Consider the following 25,937-nt stretch of genomic DNA (forward strand, 5'->3'; position numbering starts at 1 on the left):
TGTATTACTGTGTGTGACCAGGAGGCGACATTGCCGGCTCAGTGGACAGTGCAGTAGCAGTAGCAGAACTCCCCAGTCCTGTTGACGTGCTCCCACCTGTCCCCAGTATTGTGAAGCTGTCCACAGGGAGCTTCGATGGTGAAACGGGTGAGGAGGAAGATTTGGACTTTAATTTTAACTGAAAAAATAATAGTTTGTGATGAATAGATTCTTTTGTTTTGCGCTTTAATTATTCAACTTCAAGTTTAACTTTTGCAACATAAATTAAATAGGGCATTTCTCACACCTATTCTCCAGGTGCAGGGAAGCTGTTCAGGAGACACAGCAAGAACGATAATGTGTCTCTCCCTGATGATGATGCCTCACTAGCATCAGGTGATGTAGCCAGCCAGCCTCAACAGCAGCGGCAGAAATCCTTCGCCGAGCGCAGCTGTAGCTTCAGTGCTGAGACTCGTGCAGGAATGCTCCTCGAGAAGGGTGTGGACCACATGGCCAGCCAGATGGGAGCCGACGCTCGTATCCTGACTGCAGCGCTCTTTGCGGGCCAAAGTCCACCCCCCAGCTGTATATCCAAAGCACTTTTTAAAGATCTGGAGGAAGAGCCTGAAGAAGATCGGGGCTTGATACTTGGGAAGCTGCCAGCGGAAGAGGAGCCAGGAGCACTGGAAAAAGGGAAGGGAAATGAGAACGACGTGGAGGGGACTGAGGAAAAAATGGAAAAACAAGAGAGGAAGGAAAGTGAAGCAAACGAGGATGAGTCTGGGGTGCGAGGAGCGAGTCTGGAGAGGGCAGACGTGGAGATGGGGGCTGACCCACTTTCCCTCCTGATGTCAGAGAGCGAAGAGTCGGCCTCTGTTACCAGCCAGGAGCCACCACGCTCCGTGCCTGCTGTGGTGTCCCGCAACCTGGCCGAGGAGATCGAAATGTACATGAGCCTGCGAAGCCCTTTAGGTGTCAAGTCCTCCAGCATGGAGCTCCAGCAGTCGCAGGCAGATTCCACTGACGCCCCACAGCCCAAACAGTCTATGGAGCGCAGGTCCAGCCTCCCAGTGCCTCCTGTTAAAACCTTAGCTGGCTCTTTGGGTGACACACCCAAGCGTAGCCCCAACACTGTTACTCGCTCCAAGACGTTTGCCGCAAAGACAAAGACCCCCGGCAGCACTGCGGCTAGCCCAGGTGCTAGATCGTCCTCACTGACGGCGCTGGTCAAGTCCTCACAGGGAGGGTCTCTGGGCTCAGTCATAAACTCCATTTCAGGCATCAAGATGGACACTCTGTTGTCAGGACCTAAGATTGATGTGCTGAAGTCTAGCATGAAGCAGGCGGCAAATGTAGCCAGCAAAATGTGGGGGGCAATGGCGTCAGCTTACTCCTACTCAGACGATGAGGTCAGTGTCCTTCAAGGATAATTCCAGATATTTGAAACATTTTCTCTGCTTGATAATGAGCACAATTTACTGACTTCTAGCTCACAGATTTTTTCCTTAACCTGTAATCACAGTTGGTAAAATGCAACGTAATGTAGTCTCGACCAAGGGCTTCAGTTTTGGAGAATATGAGGCATTTCCCTCATTCAAACTGAGTCCTCTCACTTATTCTTCAGGACGAACAAGCTCAGGGTGGTGGTGGCTTCCCATCACGTCTGGATGAGCACATGTTTGCCGCACATGATGTCGATGAGAGTCCTGAAAGAGGCGCCATCCCAGGTTTGGTGGCCAATGGTTTGAACCAGAGCTGCACCAGCCTGGGCAGCAGCAGTGGCAGCAGTGACACAGGCCGAGGGACCCACCAGACACGTAAGCACGCACTCTTTGGTGTAAATACATGAGAGAAGTGCAAGAGATGGGCCTAATGCGCTTCTTCCTGAGGTCAACAGACCTGTGGTATCAGCTCTCAAAGTCTGATTGTGCATCTATCTGTAGATCCAACTCCAGGACGAGCAGGCAGGGGTCCTGACTCTGAGCAAGGCTCCTCACATCACGCCTCCTCCTCGAGCATCTACCAGAACTGTGCATTGGAGGTCAGACACAACATATACAACCAACCACTGCGGTGCTGCTGAGCTTGTGCTGCCAACATTTCATATGAGTAACTGGGAGGTTATATTTCCCTGCTGACAGGTGCTGATGTCCAGTTGCTCCCAGTGCCGCTCCTGTGAAGCTCTGGTGTACGACGAGGAGATCATGGCGGGCTGGACAGCCGACGACTCCAACCTAAATACCAACTGTCCTTTCTGTCGCACAGCCTTCCTTCCCTTACTGCACGTCGAGTTTCATGACTTGCGCACAATGACCGGGTAGGAATATGTTGTCGTAGTATTTCCTATAGATGAGTGCCCTAAAGTGATCTTAAGATGAATTATACATATCATACATATAACATACAAACTTCTTCTTGCTGGAAAAAGGGTTCTAACAAATACAAATTAACAATGTTGTGTGATTTTCAGGTTCTATATGAACCCCACTTCCTCAGGCGACAGTATCCACAGCACCAGTACCCAGCCCACAGCCAGCAGCTCAGCCGACATTAAGACCCCAGACCTTATCTCTTTCCCTGAGGAGGAAACTAGGGAGACTCCAGATAATCATCCTGGAGCACAAAAGAGGTACCTCTTCACGTGAATGACTTGCATGCATTAGTTACACTTGGATTGAACCTGCAGGGATCAGTTCACAGAGTATTCAAAAGAGAACCACCTTTTCCTCACCCGTCTTTGCCTTTTGTGTTTTTAGTCTGATTCGAGAGCCAGTGCAGTCCGACCCTCTGGGTCTACTGGAGCACCACGCGGCAGGGAAGCAGCAGAGATGCAGTGGGACGTCATTGACACGCAGCAACAGTGTTGGAGGTCCACTGCAGAGCCTAGACTACTCCCAGAGACCTGGACATGGTGTCTCCACAACCAGCCTGCCCTGCAGCCTGCAAGAGGTGTCGGTCAGTGCCACATACTATCACAAACTAGCCCTATAGCTTTTATATATTGCAGGTAATGTCATATCTGCAAAGCAGTGAAATTAGCTGAGGGAATGCAATATGTGTGTGATTGTCAGGATGGCATGGGAACCAAACGACCAAACCCCAAGCCTGTGTCCGTACCGTACCTCAGCCCCTTGGTGCTGCGCAAGGAGCTGGAGACCCTGTTGGAGAATGAGGGAGATCAGGTAAAGTACTCTAATCACAGACAGTCTGCTTTATAGCTTTATAGTCACACATGACTCAAGATCCTGAGACGTTTGTTCTCTGTAAGTCCAACTTCTCTTTGTCCATCCAGGTGATCTACACCCACAAGTTCCTGAGCCAGCACCCCATCATCTTCTGGAATCTGGTGTGGTATTTCCGTCGCTTGGACCTGCCCACTCACTTACCTGGTCTCATTCTTACCTCTGAACACTGCAACAATGGAGTACAGGTTGGAGACTTAATATGTCATCTATCATTATTGTGTTTTTCTCTTTCAAGATGACGTTTCTTTCTCTCTCCCATTTTTATTACATTCTTGGTCATACAGGTCTGAGGGCGCAAACATACTTTCCCACACAATGTCCTGTGTATTTTCTCTTTTAAGCTCTTTTGGTTAATAGTATCATATTGGCAGTAATATAACTGAAAGGTTTATCTTTGCAGCTTCCCCTCACTTCGCTGTCCCAGGACAGTAAGCAGGTATACGTCCAGCTCCTGTGGGACAACATTAACCTGCACCAGGAACATGGAGATCCCCTCTACCTGCTGTGGAGGACCCTGTGTGAGTATGCACACAAAGACACATATCAGGCCATAGTGTTCTAACCCCTCTAAACACTTTAAATAACACACACATAAAGATACTATACATTGAATTTGTATGTGATTATCACATCTTTTAACTTAATAGTATAATATAATAATATTATATTTTATAATATATGATAAAATAATATAACCTAATAGTAAAAGTTTTCATTTTACTAGAATAACACTACCACTGGAGGGCGACCAAGTCAACAATTTAAAATCCTACACATAGTGGTTTTAGTGTGCATTGTCCAAGGGAAAACAAACTTTAGTAACTTTTAGTGGTATGCATTGTTTAGAAATTCAAAATAATTTATCATAATGATTTATGCCAGTGTTTATACATATTTGCAATCATGCTAGACATGGCGATGATGATGTTTTACTCAAGTACACCAGATCCCACACATCTGCAAAATATCAAGGATAAGACAACAAATTTCAAGACTTTTTTCACTGTGGTCCAGGATGTAAAAAAACAGGATTGATGCAAGAGTACTGCAACATCACACTAACATCAAATTTGTATATGAAATACAATGTATATCTTTAGCAATAAAATTGGCAATAGAAACAAATCATTTGCACATATATAGAAATTACTTAGTTACACCAGAAAAGTTTCTCATAAACCAAAACTTAACTTCCATTCTAAAACGGTAGTGGTTATTAATTTTTTTTTTAATATACAGTTGTAACTTCCAGTTTCTTGCACCAAATAATCTAAAGAAACAACTGCCTATATTGGATCCTCGGCAAACACAGTTCGGCAACAATGCCTCTAATCTGAGTGTTGCTGCAACATTACAAAAGTGGTCTTTGAGATAATGAGGGGCCTTGTTGTTCAAATTATGAAGCAGACTGAGTTGTAGTTGTCTGGCTCTATCTTTCAAAGGTAACCACCCAAGCTGTTGGAATTGCTGTTTGCCATTTTGTGCTGTTGAGTTCACATCCAACACAACTCTCACTAATTTGTTTTGAGAGAATAAAGTTTTGCTTAAAGTGTTTTTCCTTTTCCTTCGAGCAACTCAAAACAAGGGATTAGCCAGCAATCTTCAACTTTCTTTGCCAATGAAATGATCTTTTCTTGCCAAAAACCTGATTCTGTTGTTCACCTTCCCCGGAGTCTTTAATACCATACTCTCTCCATCCAAAGTATTTTCTAACAAACTCTGAATAGCTAAAAGAAAATGTTTGGCAGGACTAGGGTTGCACGGTATACCGGTACCAGTATAGTACCGCGATACTAGAGTTTTGAAAACGGTACTATACCGGCATTTAAAAACAAACGGTACTTTTATTTCATTTTATTGAATGCAAATGAATTGGTAAATTGGAGCCTGTCTCTTTAAGCACAGCGAGGCCAGCGAGTGTGACGTAGTTGCCCGAGAGGATGTAAGCCGCGTCCCACGCGCACTCGCATGTTTAGATTGAAGAGGAGAGAGAAACGACAAGTCGCGTCTTAGACAGACGGAGCGGGTTGAAGAATATACCGTAGATAGAGATGGCAGCTGCAGAAAAGCCCGTACTTGTGGTCAAAATAGGGGCCCAAAGTTCGGTGTGGAAATATTTCGGGTTCAAACCGAACGATAAAGGCGAGCCACTGAACCCAGAGGCACCGCAGTGCAAGCGGTGCTACAAAGTGTGTCTTGCAGAAGGAGCCAACACTTCAAATCTGTCGAAACATTTAAAGGACAACCATGCGGACTTGTTCCGAGACTTCAGTCAAGAACGACAGGTGATAATGTTGTTCACCTGTTCACTGCACTGTAATGTCAATGAAAGAAGTACAAAGCCCCTCCCAGCCCAGTAGTAAACCTACAGTAGCCTGCAAACAGAGAGCTAAAACATGTCCATGGTTAATAAATACATAAAAAAATATATTTTTAAAAATTAAATTACATTCTTTAAATATTTAAATAACCCATTAAGGCAATACATAATATAATGAAATATTTTTTACAAAAAGTATCGAAAAGTATCGAAAAGTATCGAAATACATATTGGTATCGGTATCGAAACAGAAATTTGGTATCGTGACAACCCTAGGCAGGACAGATCTGATCATCTAAAACAATACTGGCTGAATAGAGTTAAATTAGCTGTGATTTTGATCCAAATAAAAGAATTTAAATTTTTGCGATAAGAAGAGAGAACAAAATCTTTACTAGCTAGTTTTTAGTCTTGTTGGGATCTTCACTCAGGATTAACCATCATTTGTTCTCATCCTTGTGTGAAACCAAAACCTCTGAGTCATCACCATATAAAAATACATTTTCAGTAAAAACGGACCTCAAATCATTTTCATGTAATAAAAACAAACGAGGCCCCAGAACACTCCCGTGTGAGACTCCACATGTTGGAAGTTGACTACTAGATAAGTGGCACTGAATCTCAATTCTTTATATTGAATGTGTGTGTGTTGTGTCCTAGTGGAGAAGAAGGGGACGTTGGCTCCAACAGACCACCAGGAGATTCGTACCCTCCTCAACACAATTGTTCGCAACATCCAGACCAACGACGTCTACGGACCAATCAACCTGCTGATCCGAGAGATTAAACGGCGTCCAGAGGGAGTCAAACGACAAAGGTCAGCTCTGTTCTTCCTTTTTACTTCACCCTTTACTTCTCTCTATTGGTTCAAAATATTCTTTGAATGTTTTTAAATGCTTATATTAATATATTGTCTGTGAAAACACATCTTATGTCTCATTTATGTGTTCTGATACTCTCTCAGGAGCATCTATAGAGAAATACTGTTTCTTTCACTGGTGGCTTTGGGACGGGAGAACATCGATGTAGGTGAGTGAACCTGTGAAGACCCACCACGCCGTTCTAGAGTCTGTAGTTTGTGAAAAAGATCGATATGTTCCTAAATGTTGTCATGCTGGTTTGATGCCTTGTGAATGCTGTTGCAAGCACCTTTGCTCTTCTGACTTTGCTTATCTCCGCTCCCTCTCTTTGTATCTGCAGAGGCCTTTGACAGGGAGTACCGCCTGGCTTACGACCAACTGAGCGCCGAGCAGCTCAAGTCTTTGCACCGCATCGATCGACCACCCACCCCCAGCATCCAGTGGTGCCTTAAAAGCTTTGGAGCTCCTGTCATTTGACCATGGACACCTGCAGTGAAGTTAAAAAAAAAATCTGACTGGTCACATGTAAGAGCAGGGGGGAAGGATCGGTTGTGTGGCCTGGGGTGTGAGCGAAAGATTTTGTAATAAAACACCTCCAGTTGTCCAAACATGGTACTTCTTCTTCTTCCCCCTGTCCTGGAAGATGCCCGTTGTCTGCTTTTTTTTTTTACTACCTTATTAAACTTTTGATAGGTTTCCAAGCAGCTGCCTGCAAATGGGACTGTTTCTGATATCTGCTTGAAGACTAGCAGTGAATCTTTTGGGACGAGCTGAGGTGTGTTTCTTTACAGATGGTGTATAGAATGATTAATCACTGTACAGAATGTATTGACTGCCCCTATGGTGTAGACATATCTGCTGTGTGTGTGTGTGTGTGTGTACATGTGTACGTGTGTGCGTTTGTGTGTGTGTGTGATCATGGCGTCAGTTCCCTGTCTCGTAGCCTTTTCCTCACTTTGCTTAAGTCTGTCCCAAGTGTTCCCAGATTACATCAGTGTGTGTTGTTTGAGACAACTGTTCCTTTGTGCACTTTCTAAAAAAAAACAAACAAACAAAAAAAAACATACAAAACAAAACAGGAACTCTAGTCCACCTGTCTTTTTGTACATATTTTTTACTTGAGGTAAATATAAAACCAGAGTAGCAGATTTTTTTTTTTTGGAGGCAACAAGTCTTGATGCCTTGACTGTTTGTGTGATCCAAGTCTTATTGAATGTTTCATTGTACATGTACAGGTTCAGAGTGAGGCTCTCTGTCTGTGTAAATACGTGCTGGTAGCAGACATGTAAACGGGAGAAGACTGTCAATGACAATCACTAATTATAATCACTAAAACTGATTCACAACATTCCACATTCCCTGCAATCAAAACAGGTCTTAAAGGAGTATTGATCTCTTCACCAACTCAACCCCATGTGATTAAAACCTGCTATTTGGAGAGAGAGAGAGAGAGAGAGAGAGATCATTTAAAAGAAAATCCATTCGTTGAAAGTGAAAAGGTGTGCCACACTACTGATTCCCACTCATCAAAATAAGACACGTTCTCCTGCAGGGGAACAGCAGCTCGGTGCAGTGCCTCACTGTCACAGTAATCAGTCCAGCTTGTGTTTTTAATATCTGCATTTTTAACAGTAACCCACTGTACTATTTCAGCTAATATGCCTTATTGTTATTATAAATTAGAACTGTAACTAACATGTATTTGGGCTATTCTTTACTCTAGCATAGAATGAACCAGTAAGGTGTTTTAAATTGGGAATATTGTTTGCTGACAAGATGGCTTTTATGGTTTACATACAGTAGCTTTGAATAATATTGGAAGCATTATGGGCTTTATACTGCAAAGGGCTTTCTGTACAGCTGATACTGTGTTAAGAAAGATCAACTTCAACATGACATTCCACTAAATGCTGAAACAGACAGGAAAAAAAAGTAAAGTGCTGTGATGAATTGTTGGGAAATGGGTGTAGATGGTCCCACTGTAGCCTTGGGAGAGTGACGCTGACTTGTACAGATGTAAAATATTCAGTTTGCACTGCATAGATTAAAACCTGACCTTAACCCGGGGTGAGGATGAGATGAGACCACCTCAGAAGATTAACAACAGACAATAGTTTTTCCTCCAAAACAAAAAGAAATTCTCAATTATTTATTTTTGTATTATTGACATTTGGATTGCAGACAGTAGTAGTTTAGCATTTTTATGACTAACAACCCCTCTTTCCCCTTTAATCTGTTTTAAGGGTTTCCACCTTGTACTGACTTTGTAAATTTGATCTCCTTATGGCAGAGGATGTACAGAAGAGACTGTTCTTTAACAATAGATTAAGTGATCTCTTACCGTCCTGTGGAAAGGAATTGAATGTCTACACTTAAGTGCGCTGCAATAAATGAATTTGTGAACTGATTGAAAATTAAATGTGTCTGTTTTTTGTCTCTGTTGATGGGGCATGGTGTTATTCACTGTCACATCAGTTATTGATTTTCAGTCCAGCATCAAATCCGTTTCTAAAGAGATTATCCTGTTCTTCCTTAAATGTATAACTTCCTCCATCTTGTTCATCTTGTCCTCCGTCTCTCCTCTATGGCCTTCACTGCCTCACCTGGGTTGACCTCAAAAGCATCACACCTGCTTTTACTTTAACTTTGTTTTATTATTATTTTTACTTTATTATAAGAAATTCTAGTATTATTTTTAGTTTTTGTATATTTAAAAGTTACATAGTTTGGCCTTGGAGCAGGAGTCACCTGTGAGCACCTAGCATTTTAATGAACACATTTATTTAATTTAAGGCATCTTCAGAGATGACTCAAAAGTCCAGTGAGTTTAAGCTAACTGTATCCTTCCGCCAAGCAGCATAGCTCTCGGAGAACCCCATGACTGAGTTTCCAGTAGGCGCATGAATATGTTAATTAAATGTGCAGCCTCAGGTGCGTGTTGTAGAGAAACAGGAGCGGCTGAGTCCGGGGAGGAGAGGAGAGGAAGACAAAATGCCGGTGAGACGGACGAGAAACGCAGGATATGCCCAGAGCAAAGAGCAGCTGAGCCGGGAGATGCGACTGAGCAGACTGGCCCTTTTCATTCAGCAGTTTGAGAAAGAAGGTTTGGTAGTTTGAGCTGGACAAATGCCATGTTTAACTTCACCTAGCGGTCCCCACCTTGGACCTAAACATGACGTTTTCTTTTTCTTTTCTCTTTTAACTTTCAGCGCAGGAACGCATGAACGAGCTGGCAGCTAAAATGGAGAACACGATGGCCACAGTTGACAAAATCTTTAAAGTGGAAATGATGAAGATGCCTCCTTCTCTTCAAAACACGCTCATAGGAGATTTAATAAGCGGTGAGGCTTTTTATTCATGAAATTAAGAGATTATACTAATTCAAAGGTGTCAGCTGAGATTCATACCTTGTTTATTTTTCTCTAACCCACTCACCCATCAAACTATCCTGTGTAATAGAGGAGGAAATCTCAGCAAGTGAAGTGTCAATTGCCATGAAGGTGAGCTGAGTGAGTAGTTTGTGTCCCACCTGTTTCTAATTACAACACTTTTAATTTTTATTTGTATAACAGACATAATTGTCACTTTTTGCAGAATGAGTCCCTCGAGATGCACCAGCCCCTCAAAAGGGTACCCAGTAAAAGAGGTGAACCACTTTTTTTTAAACCAAGATAGTTAATAATTAATCTCGACCATGCAAAAAGCACATTTGAAAAATCCAGAAAAAATGTTATCCTTTGAAATTAAATTTTAACATCATCTGTGCTTTTATTTTTGTAGTAAAATCTACATCAGTTCAATCTACCCCAGTCCAGAGGTCCTCATCCAAGACCTCTAAAGTAGGTGATGTAAATCCTCTACACCGCTGTGTGAGTTTGTGTTGGATCTCATTAAATGTAGTTCCTGGGAAGATTCTTTTGAGAATAAAAGTAGGGGATGTTTATTCTTGTCCCATGGATTTCTGTTTGGTTTCACACATTGATTTATTTTTCCGTTTAAAGATTGAAATGTTTGATTAATGGACAGAGCTGAAGTAACTTTACAAAAAGCAATGGCACTTCGAGCATCACATCCGGTCCTGGTTCTTTCAGTACAGTACCCATAAGTCATGTTTCATCATAACCAGCATGGTTTGTTTGTCTCAAGGTTGTCCATCTTTTGTTCTTTATTTTTAGGGAGGAAACGGGATAAAAAGGACCAGAACATTAGCTGGTAGTAACAGCACTGGAAATCTCAGGTAAGACTGGGGTGTAAAGTGAAGCAGTATGTAGCGTATTGAGTGTGAGGTTCATGCTGGCTTTGACGTTGCTGTTGGTTTTCTACAGGGGCTCCACAGTCACTGCCAAAAGAACCCAAAGCCGCTTGACCAAGACCAATGACCAGACTGTACCGACCAAACCTAAACTCAGGTTTAGGGGTTTGCATGATTTAACCTGCTCATATTTATACATGTTGCCACTACAGACAGTTTGTTGAAACTTCGTCAATAATGAGGAAATGATCCGTGGCTCTCATGCTGTTCCAGGTCTGTCGTCTCTGCTGGTGATCTACACTGTTCAGTGGCAGGCTCTGCTGCACACATCACTGTGACCACGGCACAGGGGCAGGTTCAGTACTGAGTGCTTTTTATCCTTATCTTCACACCCAAAGAGGCAGTTTCCCCACTGCCATGATTCAAAGTTTTGTACACCAGACATGTCTGGATCTACTGCTAATGTCTAGCTTTAGTGTTAATGCTGCACTGAGTTGTCATCAGATTCAAGGCTTGTATATATGTTTTCTACATGTGGTTCTCTCTTTCTAGACTGTCAGCTTCTCTGAAGAGACCAAGGATGAAATTAACCTGGACTTGTTGGATGACGTGGCGTGGTGTCAGATTCAGAGGCTGACGGTACAGTGCTCATGTTTAAATGTGACTTATTATTGTCAGTTAGTTCATTATCAGAGCAAGGGATTTGGTAAGAGCCTTTTGAAATATTATGTTAAATGTTTGAAATGTACCATTGTAACAAATGGTCGTCTTTTAATGCAAATTGGATTTTGGGCTTTCAGAGTTTGATGGAGTATCTGTCCAGGCGAGGTCCCTGCCAGCGATGAGTAAAGGTGTCTGAACATCACTCTGACTGGGATTTTTCTCCACTTACATTTAAAACTTTTTAATATTATGGCATTCATTTAAAGAAGTTTGGTTTAATACTTAACCAGATACTATAATAAGCAACAGTTATGCTTTGGTTGTGTTAAGTATTTTAAAAAATATATAATAAAGCTTATTTGTTATCCTTCATGACTGACTACAAAATGTTTGTCTGTAAAATGTGAAATCACAAAAGGCCTACAATTAAATTGGCGTAGGTTGACCAACGGTTCCAATGTCATTAATGTATTCCAAGGTTACTTTTTGAAATGACAGTTAGTAAAAGCAACTAGAGAGGGCTTTTACCTAAATTTGAGCCAATTTTTTGTTTAAAAACAATCTCTTACTTAACGGAATATTGATCATCCCTTTGTAAGAATTTCACAAACAAAAATTTAGCTTTCCATGTGTAGAAAAAAAGAGCCAATAACTACAAATAACTGGTTCCAGCAAAGTTTATATAGAACTAAGCACAGGGATAAGTTTTGACTGATTGGATTTTAAATGTCTCGGTTATAAAATTATAAAAGAACTGTCTAATCTGACAAGTGAGCTGATTACAGCAAAAATTACATTTTTAAAAAGTACAAAATGGCATTGTGTTCAACACAGAACTACATCAGAGCTTTACATCATAATGTGTTCAGCATCTTCAACATCAGGAAGTTAAATATTTGCCAGTAAAGTAATTACTGAAGTATTGCCACGGAAACGACTTAAAACTCAAAACATAAGGCTGTAATGGGTCACTGTTCCTGCTGGAAGGGTAATGACTTCATCTCAACTTCCATGGGCTCCTCCCTGCGGTGCTGGGTGGAGGGAGAGTTGGAGGACGTAGCTGGTGTGCTGCTGGCAGCGGAGGCTGGCGTGTGATTCGACTCAGGAGTTATCCGGGGGTAGAAGGGTCCGACCAGCCAGTTGAGCGGCGTGTTGTTGACAAGATAATCCATGACGGTGTCAAGAGACTCTTTAATTTTTCCCAGCTGTGCTTTGCTGTTGGTCAACATGCTGTCTGGCAGGTCTCCCAGCACCTTGGCCTTGCTGAAGTTGGTGTAGACCTGTGTGGCAGAATGGCTGAGGGAGAGTGCTTCCTGCTGGATGTTGTTGGGGAGGCCCTGCAGGCTGGAGACGAGGACCAGACATGTGGTCTGGAGCTGCTGGGTGAGGGAACGTGCAAGGGCCAGGGTGCGTGACTCAATTGCCTGAAATGAGGGGATGGACAGATGTAAATAACCTGTGATGAGATTTTTGTCCCAAACACACTGTATTTACGCCACATGTGCAGATGAAACAGACTGGAATCATTTGCTTGTGATTTCCTTGACACATTCAGCCTGTTATCTCTCAGCATATTTGTGTTTTCCACCTCCTTACCTCTGCCTCGTGACCGCTCTCCTGGTTTGGACCATTGGACTTCCATATCGCCAAAGAGCTCAGCTTGTCGTTTACCATCTGGTTAGCCCCGCCAATATTCCTTCTGCCGTATTCAATCTAGGAAAAACAAACACCTCAAATGTTTATTGCTGTCCATGAGCAGTAAAAGAAAGTATCTACCTTTTTAGGGCAGGAGTCTAATGAATCTTAAGGAATGTGACAAAGCAATTTAACTAAGCAGATGTTGACGGAAAAAAAATGAGACCCACCACGTCAACTGTGGAGTTGAGCTCAGAAATGAATTCCATGCTGCGTTGCCTGCCATCTTGGATTTTGGTTACAGCCCTGGTGTATGCCCGCTGCCTCAGCTTTGTGGAGAGGGAGCCCAGCCTGACATAGTAGCTCAGCTCCTTCTTATCTAAGCCTTTCACAGTTTTTGCCTCCAGCTCTGTCACAAGAGAGGGAAACATGAAAATGAGTTTGACTGCTTTGATTTTTGTCAGTGATCCTTTTAAGTGTGATGAAGTCTGCTACCGATTGCTATAGTGTTAGCGATTTGCATGTTAAAGTAGATTGAAGTTTTAAAGCCATGAAGAATGTAGTAATCTATGGGTTAATTCCTGGACAGACATCAATTTAACATAGCATGCGAGATTGTTTACTGTAAGCTCCAGCACACCACAGTTCACTCTAAACAACAACTCCTTTAATGATGGAGAAAAACAGACCACTAATGCATATTTAGATTCTCAGGAGTGTAATCTAATCTTTCTTTTTCTGGAAACTTGACCAAATCCATCGTTAACATTGTCCAGCTGCCACTGACCTTTGATACAGCTTGTTACAGATAAACAAGCTTAATCTCACTAACCTTGTTTTGTTTTTTATTTAAACACCATTAAAGCCAAAACAGCAGACAGAAATGTGTTTTAAAAAAATATTTTCAAAAGAGGTTTTATTCTTAGCAGTTATTAATATTTTGTGGCTGTTGCAGGATTTTTTATGGGATAGAAAAGAAACCATAGATATATATTTCTATTGTGTAGATTTTTATATTAATTTCAGATCTTTTTTTCTCTATGGGAAGTTATGAGTAAGTAGTATTTAGTATTTTGGCTCATAGACCTATATAATGACACAACCTATAAGAGAAGGCCTGTCTTTGGCTGAGCTTTTAACCAAACCTATCAACCTATATCATGTGTTTTAATGGGTTACACAAGCTAATTAGGATGAGATGCACTGGTTGTAACCGGTGCGCTACTCACCCAGCTCGTCCTCCGTCAGAGGCAGGTACTGCTCCACCAGGTTCTCAGATGTACTGAGAGCTGTGTCAACTCCACTGCTGACCATCTGGGCTACTCTGCTCTCCAGCACTGTGCTGACACTCCCACTGACAACAGCCTTGGTCTTCTCCATCCCATCCTGCACCGCACCCCGAGTCTTTTCCACCACACTGGTTAGGGTGTCTGAGACTGTGTCCTTGGCACTGGACACTGTGCCTGTCACAACATCTTTGGCCGTGCTTACCACATCCTTGGCATTGGAAACAATCTGGGCGGGGACAGAAACATGGACTAATAAATGTTTGTGTCCTCAAACTGATTGCAACAAAGGATGAGTGGTTTAATGAGCAGACAGCAGTTTAGAAAGACGGGACAGAGGTCATGGCTGAGCCCTCAGTAAGATTAGCCAACGTCGACTGTGAAATAGGACATTGTGCAACTTAGTTTGGTCATTAATCCAGTACATACCTGCTCAGAGGGCTGGTGAAGAATCGGCAAGGTTTTCTCAATCTTGTCCAAACCTTTACAGGCCAGGTCATTGGCAATCGCAACTATAGACAACAAAAGAAAAAAAATAAAGTAAATGATTTATTCAGAAACTACTTTGAGAATAAATGTTCCTTTCAGATTATACTGTACATCTTTTCCGTTCAGGCTCAATTTAGCCTGATTATGAGTAATAAGAAAAACTGGGTGAAAGATCACGATGAGTAAGAGCCAATAGCCTGAGCTGAACTTCCTGTTTAAAGTTCTGCCTGTGTGACTCAGATGGTCAGCACATAACTATCCTTATAGTTTCACTTCAGCTCCTTGGATTTCATTTTGACACCCTATCCACTTTGAAGCCATGTTTACATAAGGATGATGGCAAGTTATCTGAAGGGGTTCTTACTCTGAGGTTCCAGTTTGCCCATGATGGGTGAGGCAGTGGTGAGGGCCACAGAGGTGATGGTGCGGACTCCTTGCTCCGCAGCCTCACACACAGTCCTGATGTAAGGGTGGGTGCCCTTGGTGTTGGAGTAGACGTTGGACACCAAGCCGTAGGTGGAGCTCACCAGAGGAAGGCTGGTCACCCTCTCTACCACATTCTGAGGAAATACAAAGACAACAGTACAGTATTCAAATGTATAGTTCAACTGTGCTGTTCTATTCTTAAATTGGGCAACTAACTTTCAATGACTGTTTATATTATAAAATAGCATTAAGGCCATTATCCCATGTTCCATACTTTCACAGTCACGTTTTCTTTGAGTATTTTGTCAGTGTAGTTTTGTGGTCAACTCAAAATTAGCTCAATAACAAATATAAGTTTGTGTAAACACGGGTGCATGTCTTTCCTGTAGACTCACCTGATTAGAGATAACATCAGCTGCTGCCATGTCTGCTAAAACAAAGTCTGTGGAGAGGAGACACAACTTTTAACGGTTCTATTCTAAACAAAATGAACAGATATGTTTACTTCCGTATTACTGTAAAATGTGCTGATAGTTACACAATAATAATAAAAATTCAAATTAGGTCCAGTAAATTTGACTTTAACCTCGCTGTCACGCTGTTTAAAAAGTAACAGATACAATTTCCAGACTTACCGAGTGATACGTCTGTTTCCCAGATGTCAATGAGCTGACTGATACTGAAGTGAGAGGCTGCAGCAGCTGTATTTATAGTCGATAATTATCGCGAGATGTAGAGCAGCGCTCTGACGTCAGCGACAGTATTGTTTCCTGACTGTTTCTGGGGCAAAGGTAAAAGGAGTAAAAGTTTAGTCGGGGAATTCCTCTGTAATCAGCCGTCACGTGGTCAAGCTATGACATGTTACAATAGTTTGATTTCTCGTCGTTTCATAAGCCAGAGAGTCGTGTTTGGTCATTGGAGGGAGATTTTCTACAACGTCTCCAGGGCGTCTGGGTAAAGTGTAAGCCTAAATTCTGAAAAACACAACACAGTCTAAAACTATTAGTACATGTGCACACACACCTGAAGCCAAAATTTAGCAGAGGGCCCTCTATTTGACTCCCCTGATAGGCTACTATATCAGCAGTAGTGCACACAGTCCAAGAGTACATATGGAATTTCAATTACATTGTGCTTTTGCTTACAGCTCTAAAGACCAACCATTGCTCCTTATAATTTTGACTAGAGGTACATCTTCCCAAACAATTTTTGACTTAATCAAATTCCCAACAGCCACACAGTGAATCTGAGGCAGTTTCCAGTTTTGCAGGGTTGGTAATCCAACCTTAACTACACGGGCTCTGACAGGACTTAGCAGTTGGTGTCTATTCAGGCAAAGTGCTACAGCTAAGTGTCATATTTTAGCTCAAACCCATATGATTTATATGGTTCCTTAAGGGTTTGTAATGATCATTAGATAAGATGATGGACAATCCAGGATCAGCTCCCACCTGGATTGTTTATTTTTGCCCCAGATAAAGCCATGCTGGCTATGTCAGAATGTACTTTACATGCACTTGTATTATCCATCCAGATCACATATAATACACAAAACGAATCATTTTACAAGTGAAAAAGAAAAACATTTGAAACAGCCTTGTGTCATCTATTTTTTCCATGATACCAATGAAGATAATACCAACACAATGTTCAAGAATGAAACAATTTCGGAAGTTTATTCCACACAGTAATGTAGACCACTAAGTTTGGTATTTTCTGCTAAAGGGCAAAACATTGCCTCACGAATATTAACCTTTGGTTTAACTGGCAATCATGAGATACAGTAGCTTGCAGAAATCTGAATGCACACATGTGAGTCTGTATTAACAGTCTATGAAGATAATGGACAACAGTATATATAACATGTCTTTAAAATGTTCCAGCAATGTCTGGCTTTTTTCCCAGCAGACACTGTGATTAGTCACAGTAAGACAAACACGCGTGTAACTAATAACATTATCAATGGCTCCATTCTATTCAACTATCCCACTAATCAATGATGTGGTTTTGTAGTCTTGTGGTTTTGATCATCCACTGCAGTTGTTACCACATATGAATGTCTGAGGATAATGTTGAACACAAAAGTCTGCCCAGTTCATTTTATTTTACTGTTTGCTCACCCTGGGAGGAAGCCAGTGTAGCTGCACATTCGCTCTCAAGCTATTTTTTTGACAAACATTACGTGATATTTTAAATTAATACAAGAAATCTGACCAGAGTAACACCTTCCCTAATTCATTTCTGAACACTTGATTTAATGGCCTGAATAGTACCATACATCAGTGGTTTACCCACAGATCAACAGGTCTGTGTTTGCCAGTAGCTCATCAGAGCCAGATGTGTGGCCCTGTTTCTAATTTGAGAGCTTTTCAGTATTTTTTCTATGTGTCAGTGCTCATTTCTCTAAGGATTTTTTCTATGTGTTGTTAAAAATGTAAATAAAGTGTTAATTCAGTTTCTTTGGAAGCCAGATGAGGAAACATGGGCTTAGTTCAGATTCTCCACTTGGCTAACACATTGGGGCCCTGGATTCTGTAGATAAACCCTTTTGGGGCCCATTTATCAGTCCCTGTAGAACTCAAATAGACCCCATATGAAAATGTTGGCTGAAATGAACCACAGGCTCTTTTAGTTTTTCCAACTTGTTCAGATCTCGAACCAGTCATGTTCAGTGGAGTGGAACATCTGCAGAGTGTGTTGAAGAGGTGTTGTGTGCGTTTGAAGAGGTGTATGTTGGATATTTTTCCTGTTGTGTTTGTGTCTGGAACGTTTTTTAACTAGCTGAACAAACCTATTGTATGTCGACCAATCCTCCTACTGGTCCACAAAGCTGAATACAAGAGTGAGCTGCCCAGTGTTGGTCAAGAGGAGCATCATACCAACAGGAGCATTTAACTCACTACAGCAACAAACCTTTATTTGAGTTATTTTGACCCTTCCTTCCCGTCTTCCCTGCCTCCTTCACTGCTGTTTTGTTGCCTTCTCATGGGTGGAAAATGATCCCAAGAAATGGTGACTCACATTTGCATGTTGACTTGTTGTTCAGTCACTGAGGTCATGTTTTTTTCTGTTTCAGTTAAGCAACTGACACGTCTGATGTTCCTGTTATTGCTATTTCTGCCTGTGCATTAGATTGTAAACCTTCCTCCTCCCCTCTGCTTTTGACCTCCAGTGCCCTCTGTGCCAGCTAGCATCCCCTGTCTCTTGGCCACAGTTCAAACTAATAACCTTGTTTTGAATTTGATGATGATGATGACGCACAAAATATTTAAAAAAAATACTCAGTTTTCAGTTTTGGACTTATTATATTTAATGGCACAGTCATTAGAGCAAACAAACAGGATGGCAATCATGTTGTACATGACCTCACTCTCATATTGAAGTGGCCATCTGCTGCTGGTGTAATTAATTATTTTGAGAAGATCACTGCATTAACAACATGATGCTAAAGGGGCAAGAAGGCCAAAACTAAATATGGAACAAAACAGCTGTGCTCAGCTCCAATCCAAGTATTTAATGATAAAGCCAAGTTTATGATCGAGATAAGTGTTTGACAAATGAGAAACTCAGAGCTTATCTTTAAATAAAGTTACACTTACACTTTCTCATACAACTACACATGGGAAGTAGTCATTTTGAAGTACTTGTAATTCTTTTTCTAGTTTATTTAAGACTATTTAATACTTCTATTATTTGACAGTTACATTCATTTTGAGATTGAATTTGAGGTTTCTTTGGTCCATGTTTTTATTTTCATTTAAACAAGCTGTTTGTCAGTCTGTCAACATTCGCAGCTGAAAGTGTCTCAATAGTTCCTGTGAAGAATGACGGAGTAGACACTGCCTCTTACACTTGCATACACCCATTAGATGATGATACAGAGAACATGACAAACATCCTCCATAGGGATTATGGCACCATGACATTGATCTATTCCTCCCACTGTAATGGGATGAAAAGTCTGCTCACTCTGTTTATCATATCAGCAGCTGCTTGAAGAGACAAACCTCTTCACTGCGATGAAGAGGGGAATATTTTTGGCGTGGTCTTAACAGGTTTCAAAACTGGTCATTATTTCAGTTTCTTCGGCTTTTCACCAGTATTATTATGGCACCTACAGTATCCTCCGAGGGTATCGGTTACAGATCAAAGATTATAATTGAAAATGAAACTGGAATATTACAAGTCAGCTGTCTCTCAGACCCTTCTCTTCAAATCCATACTGTACACTCACCTGCCATTTTAAAAGGAACACCTACTAATGCTGGATCGTTCCTCCATTTGCCCTCTGAACAGCCTCAGTTCTTCGTGGCATAGATTCCACAGGATGTTGGAAACTTTCCTTTGAGATATTGCTCCATGTTTTGCATCATTTCTGCTGCTTTGTTAAGTGCACATTCATGCAGCCAATCTCCTGTTCTACCCACCAGGATTTGTTTGTTATGCCTGATGGTTATCTTCAATTTTTATTTTTAATGATAAAACATTGGTCTAAGCAGCAGGAAGCATCAATAATGCCAATCACAGCAGCTCCTCTCATAAATAACAGACAGTTTAATGAGCTAAAACTTCAGCAAGAAACTTTCTTCCAAAGATGGAAATATACTGCTCCCTAAATTTTACTTTACCTCACCCCAAAATGAGCTCAGCATGCCACATTGGTCATGCAGCATCTGTGGCCAGGGGCAGAGAAAATTTATTTTTCAGGAAACACTGAAATTGCTGTCAGTGTGCACATAACTCAGTAGACCATCATATCTGTGGGCTACATTTGCAGAATCAAGATTTGTGTCTGTCCGTTCAATTAATTCATAAGGTTGTTTTATCTGGTTGCATTTTCATGCTGAGCACAATGCTGCCACTGTAAATACTGTGTGTATATAATGCATAAAATGAGAACATGCTCATAGCTATCTTGCTGACATCACAGAATTGATTTGAATCATTCAGATATTGGGATTGAGGATTTGCTGTGAAAGTCTTATGATGTTTGATAAAGTTCAGTTTGAATGACCTGACTTGATCCAGGTTCAGGAGGTTTCAAGCTATGTCACGTTAAAGCCTGCATGGAGTTGTTTTGAATATCTGATCAGTCAAGGATAAAATGAGGCAAAATTTGTCATTCTGGGTACATACCAGATACCTGTAGCATGGCTGAGGTGTTCAACGTAGGAAAAAAAGCACTTTATAAACTCTACAAACAGTACTGGATGACAGTATTTGGAATAATCAGTCTTTAATTTAGCCCAGCACAGAATACAGTTGTATTTTGAAGGAAACGTTTGGTGGGTAGTTTTCAGAAAGAAAGGAACATAAATTGGATAGCCTGGATCTTATTTCAACAAATTACCTATCATTGCTACATCTATCCCCAGCTAGTGTCACATAATCCAAGTCCAAGTAAGTCCAAGTGTCAATCAGTCAGTCAGTCTGTCCATCAGTCCATCAATCCACTAGCTCCCTCCGAGGACTCTTGAAGGGTCTGAGTGTCTGGATAATGTCAGAAGCCCCTCTCTCCAGGGGACCGGGAATGCTGAAAACCCCTCACCCTAAAATACTGCACATCCATGGGTCCTCAGCGACACACCCAAGATTGAAGTCGATCGGATGAGCGGTTGTTGAGAAAATGGAAATGCAGACAGACAGATTCTTCCATTTATAGTCTAATTCTACAGGAAGGAAGTTCATGCCAAACATTTTACATAAGTTTTCATTTACTGAAGAATTCTAAAATTTAGACTGAATGACAATCCACTGAAAACGCACAGTAGGCCTATGTAAGCCTGCCTACACACACACACACACACACACACACACACACACACACACACACACACACACACATACACACACTGTGACAGATGCCACGTTGTACTGGACATTGATCTGATCATATTTTATTGTCCATGTCATATTCTCTTAATTACCTTGATCGGCCTTTACGTGATTTCAAGTGCAATCAAAGTGCAACCAGTTGATCATGACTCACCAGGGTGACATCATCAAATCAATAATATTTCTTGGCTTTAGGAGGTATAATGTCTTGTTCTAAAATGAATGGGCTTAAATGATGACTGCAGGCTCAACATTTTTTAAACCTGGAAATGTTTATAGTTTATGGAGCATGAAAATGATTCTGTGTGGGTGCTTAAAATCATGAGCTTTGAAATCCACGCTTTCAGTGAAGACATGTTTTAAATATGTAGAGTACTGGTTACAATATAATATAATTGCCTTTCAGAACAAGCTGTATGGGCTGTTTGGAGTGACTAAATGTTCAAGTTAATGAGATAGATCATTTCATTTCACCACAACAAGCCCATTAATGAAGCAACCAACAACCTGGACCACATGAAAAAGAATTCAATAATTTGTACAGTTCAAACTACAATGTGAACAGCACAGTTCATTAGAACTGCCACAGTTTAGTTGAGAACTGTTTCCATGCAGTGCTCTTTTCCACCTTCTGTAAATACACTCTGATTCAAAGTGACACAATAAGGCTCATTTTTGGTTCAGTGTCCTAATTTGACTTATTTTAAATTATGTGGAAATCTCTCTGTCAGATTAAGAGAAAAGTTCAATGGTTAAACTTTTAGTATGACATTGTTTCTGCACTCAGGGCAGATGATTTCACAACAGAAACACTAAATGTTGGGATTAATTTTTAACACATTTTGAATGGATGCCAAGTAACTGTGAATGAAGTGATACAGGATATTAATACGAGGACAGAAACAGAGTTGATCTGTTCAGCTGAGCTGTTTGAGTAGTGACTATTACCTCATTCTTCACAGACAGGAATATTTTCACCATTAGCTGGAGTCATTTAATTCCAATTCAAAGACCTGATTAAATGTGTATGACATTAAGCTCCTTTAAAATAATAAAAATCAAATACAGTATATTGAATAACTATGCACATGTTGTGACAGTATCACTGTTATGTGATCATCACTGCTGGGCCTCTTCCTGATTTTTTGTGATCTTATTTCCTAGTATTTACAAATTTCGGCCACTAGATGGCAGCAAAGTAGACAAAGTTCTTACTCGACTTGAGCATGTGGCATCACAGCCTGTGCATTGGTATTGTACTGGTGTACTGTATATCATACTGCTGATGATTCCAGCATGGTTACGTTTATGGGGTTGCAAGGTATTTTATTAGATGTGGGCAGCTCTGATTACATCTAGTACCTTTTTATTTTGTTAAAATGATTCCTGCACAATACGAATGAAGCATTAAAGTGACATACATGCAGTAGAAGGGAACAATGACAGGAGACAGAAAAAAGACAGAAAATGCAAATCAGAACACAATTAGATGAAAGAGTAAACATATCCTTGAATACAGCATGTGCACAGCTCCATAGAGGAAAAAGCCAGTAAAGATCTAAGGCCTTTTTATTTTTCTTCTCTCATTTGACAGACAGTCGAGATGAAAAGAGAGATCAGTCATGGATGCTCTGCTCTGCTCCGGTTCCCCTGGGGTCTGCTGGCGTGCAGGTGGCGGCGGGGTTAGAGATTCTGGCTGGACTGACGCGGCATCCTGCCATTGTGGCCCTCTGAGACAGGTAGGGCCGTGGGCAGCATGCCAAAGCTCCTGGCTGGGTAACAGATATCTGTGGGCTACTGGGAAAGTGTCACACCTCCGGATCACACACAGTCAGAGGCGCTGTGTGAAGAAAGAGCGCAGACAGGAGGAGAAAGAGGGTGGGAGAGTGACTGTCCTTTCATGCTCTTTAGATCATGAGGGAAGAAGGTCGAGATGTGGCTTTAGAGCAGGGGAGAAAGAAAGGGACGTGTCTTTGGTGCATCGGTATGCTTTGGTTAACTCTACCCTCAAACAGTGTCAGACAGTGCAGCCTCAGTGACAACTGATAGATGGCTGCACTGTACGTTAACAACTGTCAGTCAAACTACAGATACACCATAGAGTTCTCTAAATCGCCTGCTAAAGATCCTCTATATGTGATATGCAGCCTCTTATGGTCATGCTAACCTTGCACTTCCCACCTCTCTTTTTTGGAAACGCAATGTATGTCAGGGCATCACAGCCACCAAAAAACTTCCAAATAAACTTCAGCTTTACATACATTGAATATAGAGCATGACACAATTATTATTACAATAAGAACCCAGGCTGAAAACCTTTTTTCTTTAAAGGAGTTGACTTTTATTTTAAGGGCAGCCACACAGTCATTTACTAAAAGTTTAGTTTTATTTTGTGTTTAATATTTTCAAAAAGCTTAAATTAAAGGACGGCCAATCCAAGATAAACAGCTGAAGGTCAAATTCTTATAAGTCAGATAATATTTTTTTTTTTTGCGATCAAATTTTTATTTTCATTTCCATTAAGTCCAACAGAAATATTTCAGGGGATATAAGTCAGATAACATTTGTCTCTCTTTTGCAGATCTTCATTTGAGTCGTGTCACTGATTTGTTTACAGACATTACAGTCATGGCTGCAGCTGTTTGCTGAAAGGCACCATTATCTTTTATCACTGCTTGTGTTTACTCAGGTTAAAGCCTTTTTTTGCTGTATTTAAAAGTTTTTTTTTTTAAATCATATTTGCACAAGCAAAGCACTTAGTAACACGATACAGTATAATTATAGCAGTTATTACGGGAACAACCTGGAAAAGGACATGAAACGAAGAGCGCTGCCATCGTCAGGAAAGGTCTGGGTGTCATTTTGATCAAGTAGGGGTGAACTAACTATTGGCTCTGTTCTTATTAGAGGGAATTTACACCAGAATTTCAACATCTGGGGGCCAAAACAGCTACAAAAAGTCTTCTAGCCCTGTTGCCAAATTTGGAACTATTATTCTTCCCAGCTTCATCCCAGCAATGGAGCTGGAGAGGTCGTGCATGCAGAAATGAATTACATCTTAACAAGATGATGGCTGCCCCTCTTGAAATAACCATTACTTCAGCCTTTAATAAATCACGGATCTACACAGACAATATTTGTTTAGCAGGGTATTAACCATAGATTTGTAGCAACAACATAGACAAGAGTCTTGTTAAGCAGGGCTCTGTGCACCTGTCGGATATAATCCTCAAATAATGACTTCGGCTCATTAACTACAACATCCTAGTTAACCGTCCACATTTCCCACTGAGAGGATCTAGTCAGAAAATGAGTCAACAACTGTACAGGGTTAAAAGTGTGAGAGAAGGTCAGTATGTGACCAGTCTTGCTTTGAAAATGAGATCCTCCTCGCTCCTGCAGGACCACACCCTGACCCCACTTCCACCATGATGATGATTTTCAGTAATGATTTTCTCTGGAAGGAAAAAAACCAAGTCTCACATTGCATCGCTGGAAGAGCGTTGTTCTGGTCACTGACCTGTGAGGCACAGATATAATTGTGAGGGCGCATGCTTTGAATGGGTCAGATAGGAGGTGAGACAATGACCACAGAAGGCTTTCCCTCATGCGGCTCCAACGCTGTCCCACATGACCCGGCCGTGTTTCGACAATATCCCGTCACAGGCCATTTTCACAGAGCCGTGCTGGGATTAGCAGGCCGGCTGTTTGTCCTGGCAAAGGGGCAGCAATTCACAGCTATATTTTCTGGGTGCTGTTGCTGACAACCAGACCGAGTCCTAGTAATTATGATATAATTGAGAATGATCTAAAACCAAATGTCCGAGCTCTGCTGTCTGAGCCAGTGTTTACAGAAAACAGCTGCTTAAATAGGCACTTAGAAGGAATTAGAATAACATTTTTTATGTCCCAGTGTGTGAGTGTGTCTCTGTCTGTGTGCAAGTGTGCATATATGCGTGGGCTGGCTATTTGGGCACCTACACAGACAATCTCTTTGTTTTGGAAGTGTTCGCTTAAGTCTTTGGGGGTAGACAGGAGCCAAGAACAACGTGGGAAATGGGCCCTTGCTTCATTTCTGCTTTCTCTCCGGGCTTTTCGTTTGCAGCCTCTCTGTCAGACGGACATTCAGCTGGCCTCCAAAACAGTACCTGAGGCGTGCTGAAGTTTGGAGAAACCAAGGGAACGGTGCCTGGACATGAGAGAATCCATAATGGGAACCGAGTGGCAGCTGACAGCCGGGCCAAGCTGTCTGTCATTTCCCTCTCTGTCTTTCTCTTTCTTTTACGAACATACAACGTCATAAACAGAACACATGCACCGCAGCAGAGCTCTGCCCAGGTGGTCTCTATGGGTAGCCAGTGCAGTACAAGATGCTGAAATTTGAAGCGACCACACTGGCAGGAGCAGAATTCACTGTGAGGTCTGGTTCGATGTTGAAGTGTTGCATGACCCTCAATGCGAGCCAGTGCTTACCATCTCCATTCAGCAATTACTTTTTTTCCCCCCGATCCAGGAAATAAAAGAGATGAGTCATGTGAATTGTGATGTAGTGACACAATATCAAGTGCACATGTTTATCAGTATGCCCCAAAAGCTTTTCAGAACACCTGACTAATAATGAAATAATAGTCTAACCGATGAGATTCATATACAGGAAGTCGAGTCAAATGAGGGGACAAAGACGAAACACAGGAACTCAATATTTGTTCCAAACTTGGTTAAGATTTAAACAAACTTTTTGACATCTTTTTTACTACAGTATAAAAAAAAATATTACCATTAAATGATAGAAATGTGTAATTCTGGTCAGTTAAGGCTCACTGTTGCTAAAGCTGAACATAAATTTACTTACAGATTTACCCCTAGCTGTTACCTGTAATTGAAAAATATTCATTGTGATGAACTGACATCTTGGTAAATCACTTTGTAATTCCACATAACTAACTG

General features: G+C 41.4%; 3 protein-coding genes across 8 annotated transcripts in view; 2 read left to right on the forward strand and 1 right to left on the reverse strand.

Annotated features, from left to right (window-relative positions):
- Window positions 1–8,823, forward strand: part of dennd4c (DENN/MADD domain containing 4C) — a 35,052-nt gene extending 26,229 nt beyond the window's left edge. For all 3 annotated transcript variants that reach the window (XM_056368343.1, XM_056368341.1, XM_056368342.1), the window contains 13 exons: window positions 22–147; window positions 298–1,388; window positions 1,604–1,796; window positions 1,923–2,020; window positions 2,121–2,296; window positions 2,450–2,608; window positions 2,736–2,934; window positions 3,051–3,161; window positions 3,272–3,409; window positions 3,625–3,742; window positions 6,205–6,361; window positions 6,509–6,573; window positions 6,745–8,823. In XM_056368343.1, the coding sequence (XP_056224318.1) occupies window positions 22–147; window positions 298–1,388; window positions 1,604–1,796; window positions 1,923–2,020; window positions 2,121–2,296; window positions 2,450–2,608; window positions 2,736–2,934; window positions 3,051–3,161; window positions 3,272–3,409; window positions 3,625–3,742; window positions 6,205–6,361; window positions 6,509–6,573; window positions 6,745–6,881 (2,768 nt within the window). In that variant the 3' untranslated portion in view covers window positions 6,882–8,823. The remainder of the gene's footprint in view (window positions 1–21; window positions 148–297; window positions 1,389–1,603; window positions 1,797–1,922; window positions 2,021–2,120; window positions 2,297–2,449; window positions 2,609–2,735; window positions 2,935–3,050; window positions 3,162–3,271; window positions 3,410–3,624; window positions 3,743–6,204; window positions 6,362–6,508; window positions 6,574–6,744) is intronic.
- Window positions 8,824–8,940: 117 nt separating this feature from the next.
- Window positions 8,941–11,691, forward strand: cdca9 (cell division cycle associated 9). 4 transcript variants are annotated; one of them, XR_008826539.1, is made up of 10 exons: window positions 8,941–9,507; window positions 9,614–9,745; window positions 9,864–9,904; window positions 9,999–10,050; window positions 10,185–10,243; window positions 10,580–10,641; window positions 10,730–10,821; window positions 10,930–11,011; window positions 11,209–11,295; window positions 11,457–11,508. XR_008826539.1 is itself a non-coding variant. In XM_056368345.1 (10 exons), exons 1-10 carry the CDS (start codon window positions 9,396–9,398, stop codon window positions 11,499–11,501), a joined length of 756 nt encoding a protein of 251 aa, XP_056224320.1. In that variant the 5' UTR covers window positions 8,941–9,395; the 3' UTR covers window positions 11,502–11,691. The 4 variants fall into 4 exon arrangements, 2 of the variants coding, with proteins under 2 accessions (XP_056224320.1, XP_056224321.1); XR_008826540.1 differs by having other exon boundaries at window positions 10,930–11,007; XM_056368345.1 differs by having other exon boundaries at window positions 10,730–10,813; window positions 11,457–11,691.
- Window positions 11,692–11,978: 287 nt separating this feature from the next.
- plin2 (perilipin 2) lies at window positions 11,979–15,839 on the reverse strand. Its single transcript, XM_056368344.1, has 8 exons — window positions 15,791–15,839; window positions 15,551–15,597; window positions 15,094–15,289; window positions 14,670–14,752; window positions 14,184–14,469; window positions 13,185–13,363; window positions 12,916–13,032; window positions 11,979–12,743 (listed from the first exon to the last, which is right to left on the reverse strand). Exons 2-8 carry the CDS (start codon window positions 15,578–15,580, stop codon window positions 12,288–12,290), a joined length of 1,347 nt encoding a protein of 448 aa, XP_056224319.1. The 5' UTR covers window positions 15,581–15,597; window positions 15,791–15,839; the 3' UTR covers window positions 11,979–12,287.
- Window positions 15,840–25,937: the final 10,098 nt, after the last annotated feature.

This window comes from Seriola aureovittata, chromosome 23, assembly GCF_021018895.1.
Source record: "Seriola aureovittata isolate HTS-2021-v1 ecotype China chromosome 23, ASM2101889v1, whole genome shotgun sequence".
NCBI lineage: Eukaryota > Metazoa > Chordata > Actinopteri > Carangiformes > Carangidae > Seriola > Seriola aureovittata.